General features: G+C 44.9%; 1 protein-coding gene across 8 annotated transcripts in view; it reads right to left on the bottom strand.

Moving 5' to 3' along the window:
- Positions 1–16,615, bottom strand: part of SYTL2 (synaptotagmin like 2) — a 64,748-nt gene that overhangs the window by 24,441 nt on the left and 23,692 nt on the right. For all 8 annotated transcript variants that reach the window (XM_048294714.1, XM_048294713.1, XM_048294708.1 and 5 more), the window contains 2 exons: positions 15,011–15,159; positions 12,082–12,217 (listed from right to left, as the gene is read on the bottom strand). In XM_048294714.1, the coding sequence (XP_048150671.1) occupies positions 12,082–12,217; positions 15,011–15,159 (285 nt within the window). The remainder of the gene's footprint in view (positions 1–12,081; positions 12,218–15,010; positions 15,160–16,615) is intronic.

The following is a 16,615-nucleotide window of genomic DNA, read 5'->3' as shown; positions in this document are numbered from 1 at the left end:
TGGACTGCTAAGTGCATATGAGCAGTGACATCACTTACATTTTGCAAAGGGAAAAACATTATTATGGAGAAGATAAAATGACCAAAGTGAGCAGTGTGAACATAAGGCTAGCAAAAAAATACCAGTTGCAATCTGAATTATAAACTTCTATGTCTCTTCCTTGCTCTTTTGATTGAACACTGCCTTTAAGAAATGTACCACCATGCACAGTGATAGAGAGTTAAGGTATGAGATGATCTTGTAATGGAATCTATCTCAGGGGTGAAAAATTAAATGTTCTTACATTTTTGTAAGACTGTAACTGTGACAGCCTCTTATATGCACACACCAGATTACTAACTGATTACTCTTGTTCTTTCTATTCTTTGCTGATCCCAAGTAAGAAGAAAAACTCTGGTTCTCAAAGAGCTACATGTTGCAACTTCTAGTTTCCTTTCAAAAATATCCTTTCACATTATGGTTTTTAATCTTTGTTCTAATATATTTTTTTAAAGGATGAAAATACATATGCATACAAAGAAACTACAGAAAATGGAGTTTGTGTTCTTGCTTTTTTAAAGCTCTTGTGTATTTGTTGTTGAGAGCACCTGTATGCTCCTGCATTTTCTGTCTTGTCTGCACCATCTACTACTGAACAGGACAATTATGATTTTTTTTTTTTTTTAAGGTCTAGGTCCTGGATACTCCAACCCCTCGCTCATTTTAAACAAGGAAAATACTGTTATGCACCCTAGGATGCGAGAAACTGGTAAGACATTCTTCAATACAGTTTTTAGAGGTGGAGAGGTAAGTTTTTGTGTGTATGTTCATTGAAACATAATCTCACAATCTTCAATGTAATGCTCCTTTGGATTTACCATAGAATAATTAAAGATAATTAACTTGGCATCACATACTGAAAACCCTGCTCTAAATAAACAAAACAGAAATAAAGCAACACCAGGATCCTATAACAAAGTTTTACAACAAAGGGTCTGAAAATGAGTTTACCCACAACCCATACAGATAAGAAAACTGAACAAAGCTAAATCAATAGATTAAAAAATATTTTAAAAATTCTACACTTTAACTCTGCAAAATGATGTGCAAAGAACCACAATGAAGGCCCAAGTCCCATACAGACTGAGGCAACAAGGCAAAGGCAGAAGGTAAGCTGGAGAAAGGGGTTACAGATTTGCAGGCGTTGCCAATACATGGATTTTAAAAATCAGGGCTTTTGTGCAAGTTTTCCACTTCCAGAACTCCAGGACCCACATTTGCCACCTGTTCAATGTTGATCAAGAATACTTTCTAGATTAGGGAAGAAAACTAACTACAAATCTTAATTTGAAAGATAACCTCCCTTTTTTGAGATTCAGCATATAGACAGATGGCATCACTGAACTGAAGTAATATTGACAGTGTGACTCACCTTTGAAAACTCATTCTGTTCAAGGTTACACCTTCAAAGACACTTCACACACCTGGCCTGTAAAGGCTCTGGTATACAAGAAAATTATCCCAATGATTTAATACTCAGGAAGAAATAATTCATAGCTTCATTGTGGAATTTAGATATTTAGGGTGCAGGGATAAAGGTCACTACACTAATTTTAAGAATACTGTTGCTCCACCTAATATAGCAGCATCCTGATTCAACAGTAGTTGAACTGGCCCCAGGGTTGGATTTTATCCTTATCAGTTTACAAATAGATCTACCAGAAGTGAACTTTCTTTACACTCAGTAAGAATTGTTTTGCTTTAAGAACAGGATCCAGAACCAAAGTACTCCAAGTAATTTGTTATCACATAACTTCTGGACCCAATCCTCAGGTTAGCAGCTGTGTAGTTTATGCAAAGCCTGCAAGTCAGTGCTAGCCTGAGGCTGACTGTTAGAGAAAAAAAGGAAAATGAAAAACAACTGGGAAAAAAAAAAAACAAAACAAACAAAAACCCCATAACTCCCACAAACTTATTCTTAAAGCACCACTTTAAAATGCTTTAAAAGTCCAAGGGCTTGAACCAGAGGTAGCTTTTGGACACTGTAAGCAGTGAACTGCCTTTAATGCCATCCCAAATTCCAGAATGGTGCTCTGTTTCATCCTCTTAGCTGTGTTAAGACTATTGCATTTTAAGAGGAATAGCCCATTAAGTCCTTGTTGCTCCACTATCTTAGCAGCCAAATCAAATGTTTGTAGACTTTCCCTTCCCACCCCAGCTGCTGGGATTACTGCTTTCTCACAATTGTGTTTCCTTCTGCCATTAGAAACAGGCCCACAGTTATGCCAGGCCAGTCTCTTTCAAATTCCAGTATCAAGAGAACAGAAAAGAAAAGTATTTAAAAAGTATATGATGCCTCCTGCAATTTCTCACTTGCAATATTGTGTAGAGTAACCTCAGTTACAGTGAACAAAGCCCACACTAAAATCATAAGCAATGAATTTCACAGTCCTGCCACATTTGTTTGCTATAGGTTTTGACATTTAGAAGCAAATGATCTGAGGCATCTAATCAAGTATTTATGCAAAGTCAGTGTAAGTAAGTGTCCACCCCACATGTGACAGATCATTTCTTAAGGTCCATTTCCAAATGCCTCATAAACCACTGGACTGTGTGAGCTTGCTCTAGACAGAAGATCCTGAGCTATTGAAGAAAGTACAAGTACACATGAACAAGGCATGGAGGCTGATTAATTTCTGGTACAATCTGGAGCAAAAGGCAGGACAGAGTCCTGGAAAAGAATTATCAAACTTTGCATAGCTGTAATCTGAAATTAGTCATCAAATCACTTCAAGCTGAAGAAGACCACTATCAAGTTGGTCTCATTTTAAAAAAAAATTGTCTACATATTCTTAAACTTTGGTATGTTATGCATTTTTTAAGAGGCTGCCCTGGCACATTATGAAATCTAGTACACCTTATGAACCACAGACAGTTTGCAGAGAGTTGTAATTTCAAGAATAGCATTATAAGGCTGTACTTCATTAAAAGTATCATCTTTTGCTGATGTGCAAGATGATATGTAAAATATCCTAAAAGATACATTAAACAGCAACATGTCTTCTGGTGCTCTTAAAGAAATAACTTCATAGCAATCCCCTGAAGGTAAAAGTCACCTGCAAAAAACCCTACATTTAGTAACAACTGACTCTGTCAGCACACCAGTTAACTTGGGTTGGGAGGGGAAACAGAGCTCTGCCTTTTGATAAGCAGCCTTTGTCATCCTTTTTGTACAACTTCATTTTTGGGAAGTCTATAACAAAGCAGTTTATTTGACCTTTTTCAGCACAATTTCAGATGTGGTGAAAACAAACACCTCTGAGCTCACTGATAAAATATAAGAAAGAAGAGTAACACAAGCCAAAGCTGTTAAGACTCACACCAACCTTTGCTGCCATTCACTGTGAATTTGTGTGCCCAGTTTGCAGAGCACGAAAGTGAAAGGTTCAATTGCTACTAGGTATTGTATAAATGCGTACTAGGAGAGGCCTTACTGCAAAGAAAAAACAGATTATGTACAGAGAAGGACTTAGAAGACAGACAAGAAAGTGAAAGGTTACAGAGCTGATCAATGGCACAACCAGAAGTAAAACAGTCACCCTAAGTAGTAACTCTGGCCCTTACCTCACTCTGTTCACTAAAAGCACAAACAATGGCTATATGGGTTACACCCTGGTTCTTGTTTCCTCAGTAGTGTGAGGAATCTGGCCACTTAAAGATATTTTACTTTCACCTGCTCTGTCTCCAGGTCTTTCAGCACTTTCCTTCTCAAATGTAGGCTCTTTGAATGTTTTTAACGCAGCCCATGAATTACATGTAGGTATTTTAAAGAGAAGACATGTCTGTTTCAGAAATCAACTCAGGATATTTCAAAGAAAATAAAGCTGTTTGGGATGTTTACAGACTTGAGATGAAATGATTTAATACAAAATCCTTTTTAGTTCAGAAACTACTAATCATCCAGCCTTCCTGACAACTGTAGTAATTCAGACATACCCAAGATGACTGTCTTATCTTACTCTGAAAGAAAGCTTCTCCATTTCAGAAAGACATTTACTTCTCTTGGTATAATCTGATTAATTTTCTGCAGGTATCTAAAGATTCTAGGTCTTTCCACCTGAAATAGGCTTAGTCTTCTTAAAAAGGCTCAGAGGTCTTAAACCATGTACCCAATAGTCTGGGAAATTCTAAACAGCAATTTCTTAGTCTCCAATTCTTCCTGTGATATGAAGTGCTCAAGACACGAGGATGTGACACCTGGGGATATGGTTTAGTGGTGGCCTTGGCAGGGCTGGGTTAATGGTTGGACTTGATGATTTTACAGGTTTTTCTAACCTCAATACTGCTGTGATCCAAGTTTAAAATTCAGGCTGAATCAATAAAATGGTTTCAGTAAACGACTGAATGAAGAGATGCAGAGGTTGTGGTCCCCCTAATACTGACTCCAGAGGACTGATCATGGCCAGCCATTTTCTAACTAGAAAATCCAGGTCTCACTTCAAGGAACCAAAATAAATTGTGACATGAGAAGATGTGTGGGACCATTCTATACTCGATTGTCAACTTCTGAGAAAGGCAAGGTGTCTCGGTTTTGAAAGACAGGTGTCTGCTAAGGAAGGCAGAGGCCCCCCTTGAAGTGGCAGATATAACCCCTTTTCCCTCCAAGTTATTATATTTTGAAATCAAGAGCCTTTAGGCGAAGATGTGGGAAATAGGAATAACAGTTCTTTACTCTATATATATATGTATATAACCAGTCAAACAAAACAACAACAACTATGGCAGTAACAGCAATCACAAACCCAGTGCCAGCCTTCTCGGCTGTCAGGCTATTTCCCCTCGGGTGCAGTTCCGCTCGCAGCCGGCAGGGGCGCTGGCGGCTCCCGGTGAGCAGGGCAGGTGCGATGGTTCCCCCGCGGCTGCAGGGGGCGCTCCGGAGCGAGCTCGGGAAACCCGCGGCTCTGGTGCCCTGGGATCCCGGGAAGGGATGGAACAAAGGCTTCACAAACCGCTGGGCAGCTGATCCCGGGCTCTCAGGAACAGCAGGCTGAAACGGCAGGGACGAACGGCAAATCCCGGGTGGCAGACGAGATGTATCCAGGTGGGAAAAAACCACGGAGGCCCAGGCAGGCAGGGTGAGCAGGGCTACAGCGTAGCGAAAACTCGAAGCAGCAGCGGAGCAGGGCAGCCACAGCTCGGTCTCCAGCAGGGCAGGGAAAGCGGCTTTTGGGGTCCCGGCGTTGCTTCCAGCAGGAAGAAAGAACAGCCAAAAAGAAAGAAGCAGCAGCTCCTTTCTCTGCAGCTTCTCTCTCCGGACGCTCAGAGCGAACTGTTCCCACACCCAGGTGTAGACAAAAGAGTAGCCAGGCCCGCCCCACTCCCCTTTTTGTCTTTCTTAAGTACAGCTATTTGTCCCCTAGCAACATGCATATGGGAGAAAATTCCTTTAACAGGAAAACCTAAGACTAAACTAAAACCCCAACATTATCCACCCCGAATTTTTTCCCATACTAACATGTTACATGAAACTTAACTTTTTTTTTTTAACCATATAAATCTATGCATTACCCAAATTATATACAAATATACATGCTGATACTGATACAAATACAGAGCCATGGGTAGTTCACCCTAAAACAAGGTCCTCTTGAGGTAAGCATCGGGTCTCTCCATCCTTTTGCATCACCCACCAGGTGCAGCCTGGTCCCTGAGCAAAAACAACCCCACGGATGGGTTTGTCTTTGCTCAAGGCAGACTTTACCCAAACAGTTTTTCCAAGCATACCTCTCATGTGCACCACTGGAACCTTATCCCCGTCTGTTGTTTGTAGGGGTTCGGATTGGGCAGGGCCTGCTCGGCTGGTGGAACCTCGAGTGTTAACTAACCAGGTGGCTCTTGCTAAATGCATCTCCCAGTTTTTGAAAGTCCCCCCACCCAGTGCCTTCAAGGTGGTTTTAAGCAGTCCATTACACCGCTCAACCTTCCCAGCTGCTGGTGCATGGTAAGGGATGTGGTACACCCACTCAATGCCATGTTCTCTAGCCCAGGTGTTTATAAGGCTGTTCTTGAAATGAGTCCCATTGTCAGACTCGATTCTCTCAGGGGTGCCATGCCTCCAAAGGACTTGCTTTTCCAGGCCCAGGATGGTGTTCCGGGCAGTAGCATGAGGCACAGGGTAGGTCTCCAGCCACCCAGTGGTGGCTTCTACCATTGTGAGCACATAGCGCTTGCCTTGGCGGGTTTGAGGCAGTGTGATGTAATCAATCTGCCAGGCCTCCCCATACTTGTATTTGGACCATCGCCCGCCATACCACAGAGGCTTCACCCGCTTGGCCTGCTTGATCGCAGCGCATGTCTCACAGTCATGGATAACCTGGGAGATACTGTCCATGGTTAGATCCACCCCTCGGTCTCGTGCCCACTTATAGGTGGCATCTCTGCCCTGATGGCCTGAGGCATCATGGGCCCATCGAGCTAGGAACAGTTCTCCTTTATGTTGCCAATCCAAGTCTATCTGGGACACCTCTATTTTCGCAGCCTGATCTACCTGTTTGTTGTTACGATGTTCTTCATTAGCCCGGCTCTTGGGGATGTGAGCATCTACATGACGGACTTTCACGGATAGCTTCTCTACCCGAGTGGCAATGTCTTTCCACTCTTCAGCAGCCCAGATTGGTTTTCCTCTGCGCTGCCAGTTTGCCTTATTCCACCTTTCCAGCCAACCCCACAGAGCATTGGCTACCATCCATGAATCAGTGTAGAGGTAGAGCTTTGGCCACTTCTCTCTTTCAGCTATGTCCAGAGCTAATTGGACAGCTTTGAGCTCAGCAAATTGGCTCGATCCACCTTCTCCTTCAGTGGCCTGTGCAACTTGTCGTGTGGGGCTCCATACAGCGGCTTTCCATTTCCGGCTAGCGCCTACAATTCGGCAGGAACCATCAGTGAAGAGGGCGTATTGTCTTTCACTCTCTGGTAGCTCGTTATATGGTGGGGCTTCTTCGGCACGTGTCACCTGCTCCTCTTCTTCTTCAGAAGATAACCCAAAAGTCTCACCTTCCGGCCAGTTTGTAATTATTTCCAAGATCCCAGGGCGACTTGGGTTTCCAATTCGGGCGCGCTGCGTGATGAGGGCAATCCATTTGCTCCAAGTAGCGTCGGTGGCGTGATGCGTGGAGGGAACCTTTCCTCTGAACATCCACCCCAGCACCGGTAGTCGGGGTGCCAGGAGGAGTTGTGCCTCTGTGCCGATTACTTCTGAGGCAGCCTGGACTCCTTCATAAGCTGCCAGGATTTCCTTCTCTGTGGGAGTGTAGTTGGCTTCAGACCCTCTGTAGCTTCGGCTCCAGAATCCCAGTGGTCGGCCCCGAGTCTCACCAGGCATCTTCTGCCAGAGGCTCCAGGACAGACCATTGTTCCCGGCTGCAGAGTAGAGCACGTTCTTCACCTCTGGTCCTGTCCTGACTGGGCCAAGGGCTACGGCGTGAGCAATTTCCTGTTTGATCTGAGTGAAGGCTTGCTGCTGTTCAGGGCCCCAGTGGAAATCATTCTTCTTGCGGGTAACCAGGTAGAGAGGACTCACGATCTGGCTGTACTCGGGAATGTGCATCCTCCAGAAACCTATAGCACCTAGGAAAGCTTGTGTTTCCTTCTTGTTGGTCGGCGGAGACATTGCTGTGATCTTATTGATGACCTCAGTGGGAATCTGACGTCGTCCATCTTGCCACTTTACTCCCAGGAACTGGATCTCTCGGGCAGGTCCCTTGACCTTGCTCTTCTTGATGGCAAAACCAGCTTGCAGGAGAATTTGAATTATTCTCTCTCCTTTCTCAAACACTTCGGTTGCGGTGTTCCCCCACACAATGATGTCATCAATGTACTGCAGATGTTCTGGAGCCTCACTCTTTTCTAGTGCAGTCTGGATCAGTCCATGACAGATGGTGGGACTGTGCTTCCACCCCTGGGGCAGTCGGTTCCAGGTGTACTGCACGCCCCTCCAGGTGAAGGCAAACTGAGGCCTGCACTCTGCTGCCAGAGGAATGGAGAAGAAGGCATTGGCAATGTCAATAGTGGCGTACCACTTCGCTGCTTTGGACTCCAGCTCGTACTGGAGCTCCAACATGTCTGGCACGGCAGCGCTCAGCGGTGGAGTCACTTCATTCAGGGCACGATAGTCCACAGTCAATCTCCATTCCCCGTCAGACTTGCGCACAGGCCAGATGGGGCTGTTGAAGGGTGAGTGGGTCTTGCTGACCACCCCTTGACTCTCCAGCTCGCGGATCATCTTGTGGATGGGGATCACAGCATCTCGATTTGTCCGATACTGCCGGCGGTGCACTGTCGAGGTGGCAATTGGCACTCGTTGCTCTTCCACTTTCAGGAGCCCAACTGCAGAAGGATTCTCAGATAGTCCAGGCAGGGTGTTCAATTGCCTAATGCCCTCTGCCTCCACAGCAGCAATCCCAAATGCCCACCTGAGTCCTTTTGGGTCTTTGTAGTAGCCATTCCGGAGGAAGTCTATGCCCAGAATACACGGGGCCTCTGGGCCGGTCACAATCGGATGCTTTTGCCACTCCTTCCCAGTCAGGCTCACCTCAGCTTCCAAAAGGGTCAACTGCTGTGATCCCCCGGTCACCCCAGCGATGGATACAGGTTCTGCCCCCACATGTCCCGATGGCATTAAAGTACACTGTGCCCCAGTATCAACCAACGCATCATATTTTTGTGGCTCTGATGTGCCAGGCCATCGGATCCACACCGTCCAGAAAACTCGGTTCTCCCGTGCCTCTTCCTGGCTAGAGGCAGGGCCCCTCTAGCCCTGGTTATCATTCTTTCCCTGGGCGTACATGCTCGAGGTACCTTCAAGGGGATCCGACATATCGTCCTCCCTTCTGTAATGCCTGGCAGCTCGGTCACGGGAGGCTGAGGCTACCTTCACCTTAGCGGAACCCCCTCGGTTAGTGCCTCCCTCCTTGAGTTCACGCACCCGCGCTGCCAGGGCAGAGGTGGGTTTCCCATCCCACCTTCTCATGTCTTCCCCATGCTCACACAGGAAAAACCACAGCTCAGCTCGTGGGGTGTACCCTCTCTCTCTAGCAGGGGGACGACGGGCTCTGACTTGGGGGCCTGTGACTCGCACTGGTGCCACACTGACCCTCCTCATCTCCTCCCTCATCTCCTCCCTCATCTCCTCCCTCATTTCCTTCTTCATCTCCTTCATCTCCTCTTTGAGGTCCTGGACCACAGCAGAGACATGAGCTTTCAGCGGGCCATTGATCATGCTGTCATAATGCCTGAGCCTGTTGGCAACAGAGCCCACTGTTTCTCGGGTATTATCAGCATCAATCGTTGCAATGAAGGTGGTGTATTGCGATGGCCCTAGCCTTGCCAGGTTCCACATCATCTGTCCTGTGCACCTGACCTTATCGGGGTCATTATCATGCTGTCCATCCTTCCCAAAGAGTACCTCTAATATTGCCACCTCTCTTAGCTGTTGGATCCCTTGCTCGAGTGTCTTCCACTGCATTCTATGATGGTACTCCTGCATTCTTTCTTTGTGAATGAACCTTTCTCTCACACTCATTAAGAGCCGCTCCCAAAGAGAGAGAGGCCCTGGCTCCCTCACAAATATCTGGTCCACACCTGGGTCCTGGGTCAACGATCCCAGATACCTTGCCTCACCACTATCGAGTTGCACACTTGTGCCCATAAGGTCCCAAACCCGAAGCAGCCAGGTGGTATAAGGCTCACGCCCCCTTCGCACAATGTCGTTTCGCATAGCACGGAGACTGTCGTGCGACAGGGACTCAGTGATGACTTCTGGCTCTGGCTCTCCTGCTGGTTGTGAGGGCCCTGGTTGCCCATCATCATTAACTGGTCGTACTGATTTGGTCTTATACTTCCTCCTTTGCACAGGGGCGACTGCTGCTGGCTGTGGTTGTCCTTGTGGTTCAGCTGAAGCCTGGACGGTTGTAACATCCGTGGGTTCCACTGCTGCACCATCGGACTCACCCTCTTTGGGGCAGGGAGAGGGTTTTTCACTAGCTGAGGAGGTGTATTCCCTTAGCAATTGGCATATCTCCTGGCGCACCTGGCCCATCTCCTGGCACATCTCCTTGCGCACCTGGCCCATCTCCTGGCATATCTCCTGGCGCACCTGACCCATCTCTTGGCACATCTCCTGCATCCCTTTTGCCAGTACCCCCACCCAGTTTGGGTAGTCCATTTCTGAGGTGGACTGTTGGGCAGTATCAGTCTGTGGGGCGGGATCTCTAGTGTCTGGGGCTGTGGCAGGCTCTGGCTCTGGGGTAGGATCTCTAGTGTCTGGGGCCGTGTCAGGTTCTGGGGTAGGATCTCTAGTGTCTGGGGCCGTGTCAGGCTCTGGGGCAGGATCAGGCTCTGGGGCAGGAACTCTACTCTCTGGGGCCATGTCAGGTTCTGGGGCAGGATCTCTAGTCTCTGGGGCTGGTGTCCGAGTAGATATCCAAGCCAATCTCAACTTATCCTTGAATGCTAAATAGAGTAGGCCTATCAGCAGCAGATGGTTAGTATTCAGAGGGAATTTAAACCCTTCGAAAATTGATGGGGTGGGCCCAAAGAACTGGTTGAGGGGTTGGGAGAAAACTTCCCCTGGTGTCATTTCCTCACAGAAGGTACCATTGTTAACATAACCCCAAAAACATGTGCTCAGTGTGTGATAGCTGTTTATCCATGAGCCCACATTCCGGAGGAAGTTAAAAACCCATGAATTCCTCACCTTCTCGACCCATAACGCAAGCTGGATAACAGCAATGGTAGCCTTAGTCAGAGGACCCATATTCAAATAAGGAGCTGCAAAGGGGAAGAATATAGCCACGGCTACATGCCACCCAAACCAGGGTAAACTAGACCACATAGTGCTGCCTAACAAGGTTCCAATATCCAGCACACAAAATAAAGTTATCGAGGAACTGTTATTCCTTTTTCACCTCTATCTCTTAATGCCCTCAGGCCCCACGTTGGGCGCCAAAATCTGTCTCGGTTTTGAAAGACAGGTGTCTGCTAAGGAAGGCAGAGGCCCCCCTTGAAGTGGCAGATATAACCCCTTTTCCCTCCAAGTTATTATATTTTGAAATCAAGAGCCTTTAGGCGAAGATGTGGGAAATAGGAATAACAGTTCTTTACTCTATATATATATGTATATAACCAGTCAAACAAAACAACAACAACTATGGCAGTAACAGCAATCACAAACCCAGTGCCAGCCTTCTCGGCTGTCAGGCTATTTCCCCTCGGGTGCAGTTCCGCTCGCAGCCGGCAGGGGCGCTGGCGGCTCCCGGTGAGCAGGGCAGGTGCGATGGTTCCCCCGCGGCTGCAGGGGGCGCTCCGGAGCGAGCTCGGGAAACCCGCGGCTCTGGTGCCCTGGGATCCCGGGAAGGGATGGAACAAAGGCTTCACAAACCGCTGGGCAGCTGATCCCGGGCTCTCAGGAACAGCAGGCTGAAACGGCAGGGACGAACGGCAAATCCCGGGTGGCAGACGAGATGTATCCAGGTGGGAAAAAACCACGGAGGCCCAGGCAGGCAGGGTGAGCAGGGCTACAGCGTAGCGAAAACTCGAAGCAGCAGCGGAGCAGGGCAGCCACAGCTCGGTCTCCAGCAGGGCAGGGAAAGCGGCTTTTGGGGTCCCGGCGTTGCTTCCAGCAGGAAGAAAGAACGGCCAAAAAGAAAGAAGCAGCAGCTCCTTTCTCTGCAGCTTCTCTCTCCGGACGCTCAGAGCGAACTGTTCCCACACCCAGGTGTAGACAAAAGAGTAGCCAGGCCCGCCCCACTCCCCTTTTTGTCTTTCTTAAGTACAGCTATTTGTCCCCTAGCAACATGCATATGGGAGAAAATTCCTTTAACAGGAAAACCTAAGACTAAACTAAAACCCCAACACAAGGTGAAGATTGTTAGTTGTTCTATATTCAAATGCAGAACAATGCACAGATTACTCGGACAATTCTGAGGGAACATTTGGTGACCTTTGAAATAAGAGAAAAGTACAATATTTTGGGCGGAATTTACAGCTCACAAATTTCACTATTCCATATATACATATACATTGTAAGCATGATAGACAGCTTACCTCAAACTAGTTTTCTGTTGTTCTTCTTCTTGATGTTCCACAATGCCATGTAGATCTGGTGGCACAAAGACTTCTTTATTAACATTGTTCACCCAGCTGATCTTTGCTTTACTCCTTTTGTTCTGTCCCAGTTCAGCTAAAACATGAAACAAGAATATTATTGTTTCCCACATGTTCATACAGGATTTCTTAAGAAAGACGTACAAGTATTTGCACTTAGTCCTGCAGCTATTTCTGAAGTCTACTGTACTTGAATTGTTTTCAGAAGCAGATCTGGTGCCTTCTGAAGAACACATTTTTAATGCTCATAGAAAGGTGAAATACTGTTCTGAATACTTCATTCTACTACTCCAGATATATCTGGTTTAGACCTTAAAGTGATCCTAAACTGAGAGGAGTTTTCTACAAGAACCCTGGTAAAGACTGATCCTGTATTTCTTGCAGTTAGACAAATATTGAAAGCTCATCCTTAGTGTCCTGAGGAAGCAAAAATGATTAAACCATAGGAAACTGAAAATATGTTGAAATTCAGTCAATTATTCCCTTCCAAAGCAGTAAAGTGGAAGTTGGTCATAACTCAGTTAAGCAGGTGGCTAATCCTTTACGGACAGAAATACCACAAGATGTTAAAAAGGTAATATAAAAAACCCAAACAAACAAAAAGCCCCACCTCACTCAGCAAATGCAAATACACTTGCATTTCTTTTTAGGGTGGGACAGAATCCTATTCTGATAACCCCTTTCAGAGTAAAAACATTGGATTGTTTCCTCTACCATTCTTTATGCTTCACCAACTGTTTAGAAGTGAAAAATTAATTAGTGTGCAAAAATAAGCAAGATTTTTATTCACACTTTTGTTATCTATAACTGCAAGAATGTATCTATACTTTTGTAATCTATAATCACACTTTTGTAATCTATAACTGCAATCTCATGAGTCTTTGAAACCTAGCACTTGCGCATAGTTTTGAATGTATCAACATGTGCCTTTGTTTAAGTGTCTTGGGGTGACTTTGTGATGTGTATCCCCTATTGCTGCCCCATGCCCAGAAATTAATTTTGTGCCTTTCTGTGCCTTTAAACTGAGCCTGAGAGGGGGGAAGAAAACCTGAGCAGAACTTCTGCAAAGCAGTTTGCAGCTCGTTCAAAGTCACACAGAGACAGAGACTTTTTTTCCAGCTGCGGCAGCAGAGTGAGAGTGGGGAAAGCACCCTGTTTGCTTTTGGCCAGTTTTTCAGCTCCTTTCTCTTTCTCCAGAGAGAGACGGAGAGTTGAAGTTTTGTTTTTCCTGGGACTTTGATTTTTCTTTTTTTTTCCTCTGCTGGACTGTTTCAACATCAGAATACATTGGGAGGAATTTCCACAGAGGCCTTGGCCCTGGAGGTGGGCCCACTACCCCATCCCAGCTCCAAGGAGGGGGAGAGAGAGATCTACAGAAGGACTCAGAGGTTTTCCCAGGTTTCTCTCAGTAGAGTGAGAGGTTTTGTTATTTAGCATTATCCTTTTCCTGTGTGTTTGTTAAATAAATAGTTTTTATCTCTTTCACTTTCCTTTGAGGAAAATTTATTTTTTCCTGAACCTGGTGGGGGAGGGATGGTTGTAGCCTGCCCTCTCTCAGAGGATATATTTCCAAATTTGGCCAGACTGGAACATTAAGTAATGAGATTTGGATTAATTAAGCTTCCTTTAAGAAAATATGGCTTTAAGTACTTTCCTTTAAGCTACACGTTACTGTGAAATTTAGCTAGAATTCTACAGCTGATTTTCATTACCTTCAAGCACAAAACCATGCCAGATGACAAACACACTACACTAACCACCTATTAATTTTTTGTCCTGCATTCTTTTGTTTCAGGCCTTTTCTTGTCATCTTAAAAACTCAAAGCAGTAGCCTCAAACTGACATTATTCAAATTCATCTCTGAAAACATTGAAATTGAGAAGGTGCAATGTTACAGGGTTAGACAGAGGAAAACAAGGCTAACTTGTAGTTACAAAACCCCTAGAAAGCAACAAACTGTAGTTCAGCCACAGTATGGAGGGAAGTACCTTACTGGCTTCACTAGCATGTAGCAAAATTGCTTGACAGAACTTAAACTAAATAGTACAAACATCAGTACAGTCTGGCAAGAATAATGTAAGTCTTGCCCCTCTAAATCAAAAAGACTCAGTAGAACTAGAGGAGGTTAAAAAGGGATGTAGGTCAGTTTCACAAAAGCAAAAAAAAAAAACCACTTTCTATACAAAGAATGACAAAATAGACCAGGACTCCTTAGGCTAAAATGTCAGATGCTGAGAGATTTATAATTGGGTTCTATAAAATCCTGGATATTGTATAATGTGTTTTTGCGAACACAGATTGACTGCTCACTTCCTCCCTCTGAAGGATAAAGTTAATGGTGACCAGGGCACCCACCATGACATGGGGATTCTGGGTGCACTTAAAGTTCACATGGACACAGGATGCCAGTTACAGCTGCCAGAGCTTTCAGCACATATATTTCAGTTAGCTATAACCACTATTTCTACCTTGCGATGCCTGCCATTAAGTCTCAAAGGTCTCAAATCAAACACCAAAATCTTGGAAATTCACGTTAAAGAGCAATTTCCTCAATCTCGGATTCTTTGTGTGTTCCTAAATAACTCACAGGGCCTCAGAAATGGAAGTGAGAATGAGTCTAGGAGTGCAGACAGCTTTTAATCCTACACATAAACACAAGCCTGTCCCTTCTGTTAGCAGTCACCACTCTTTCATATAAAGCATTGGGGGAGAGGAAAGCCTACACTGTAAATTACATGGGAAGTCTCTTTTTTGCATCACTTTCCACTTGTAGAGATACCAGTATTCTTGTATTTCACAGACAGCATTGTCTGAGGTTGGCAAAGTAAGAGCCAGCCTTTCCGAAATAAAGTACAAACCAAATGCTTACCAATCATGGCAGGCTTCCTGCGCATGGAAGCTCTGATAATATCTGCTCCATGTATCTTATCTCTGTGCCTCTTCGACTTGGCCTCATAAAACCACTGCCCGCTCATATTCTTTAGCTGAACATCATCTTTGATTTTTTCTGGTAAACGTCTGAGGAAAAGAAAAAATGAATAAATGAGATACGAACATACTTCACATACTTACCTATGTGAACAGAAAAAAGAGTCAGATTTTTTTGGTTGCTTGTTTTTTGTTTTGGGGAGCAGGGCTGTGTTTTGTTTGTTGGGGTTTTTTTAACACTCTCTCCACACTCTCTCCACATGTTATTTCCATCTCCTCACCTGTTACACTCCTTATTTAATTATGAAGGATGACAATGAGCTAGAAAGGGATGAGCCTCAACCTTATTGCTTCAATCTACGCTCTGAGGGTAATTCTTTTAAAAAAACCCTTTGCTATGATAAACACTCAAGCACTGGAGAAGCCTCCAGTAACCACAGATCTTGACTTCCTGCCTTCAAAGGCCAGTCTTCCAAGATTAAATTTGAGATAATCTAGTAGAACAGCATAAGAAGTCTCTACCAAAATTGAGAGCATGGCTATTTTGGGGCTCAGAAGATGTCTCTTCAGGGGTTTTTTTTGGCACTGGTTTTAAAAACATACACTCCAAATGTACACTGGAAGCATGGTGCCATTTTTTCCATGAGTTACACAAAAATCCTTGTACAAATTCAACAAGTTACAAAGAAAGACATCATCATATGGAAGAAACAACAAAATAAGTTTGTGCCATTTATTTTATTAATCTACATGTATCCATCATGTGAACTGCAGCCATTTTAAAAACCGGGACACAAATTTTTAATAATTTGTTTTCAGGCTTCAGGGTTTCCCTGCTTTTATGAAGCATGCTTTAACAGAATAAGCAGTTGCTGTGGGCAATTTGAGAGGTTGTTTTCTTTCCGTATTAGGCATGTAACGTATTAGGCATATGCTTATACATGGCCTGGAGACTAACCTGTAGATCAGGGAAGTTACCACACAGATTTAGAGAGCACTTAAACAAAAAATAGTCAAGTCATGCTTCATCTTCCTTCTCCATTTCCTTCAGCAAAACAAGCTAACAACAGAGCCCAAGGGAGAAATCAAATCAGATCCGTTTACCGAGACTTGAACCCTAAGCGTAGTCCACATTGCCATGGAATGGTGCTGCCTTTCACAGGCCTGCTGGACAATCATGGATGGGTTGGGTTGGGTTGGGAGGGACCCTTAAGGATCATCCAGCCCAACCCCAAGGAAGCTCACCAGAGCATGACATTTCTCATGAGTTTAGGGAACAGTTTAGTCAAGTAGAGACAGTCATTCATGTCAGAGAAAGGACACTGAGCTAGTCCCAACCCTCACACTAAGATAGACCATTCTCATCTGTCAATCAACTTCTCCTTCATCTTTTTATGGCCAGATATGAAAAGCCTTCTTTGAATACATCAGCTATATTAGAATTTGAATACTTAAAAATTCATTTTGAAAGTACTGTCAAAAATCAGTCCCTTCTAAGTGTGCCTCAAATCTACTACATACAGTTTAGGCAGCCAGATGTTGAGGT

The sequence above is a fragment of the Corvus hawaiiensis genome, chromosome 2 (assembly GCF_020740725.1).
Source record: "Corvus hawaiiensis isolate bCorHaw1 chromosome 2, bCorHaw1.pri.cur, whole genome shotgun sequence".
In the NCBI taxonomy this organism is placed as follows: domain Eukaryota; kingdom Metazoa; phylum Chordata; class Aves; order Passeriformes; family Corvidae; genus Corvus; species Corvus hawaiiensis.
Note: the sequence above shows the minus strand (reverse complement) of the source record. Positions and strands in the feature narration are given on the sequence as shown.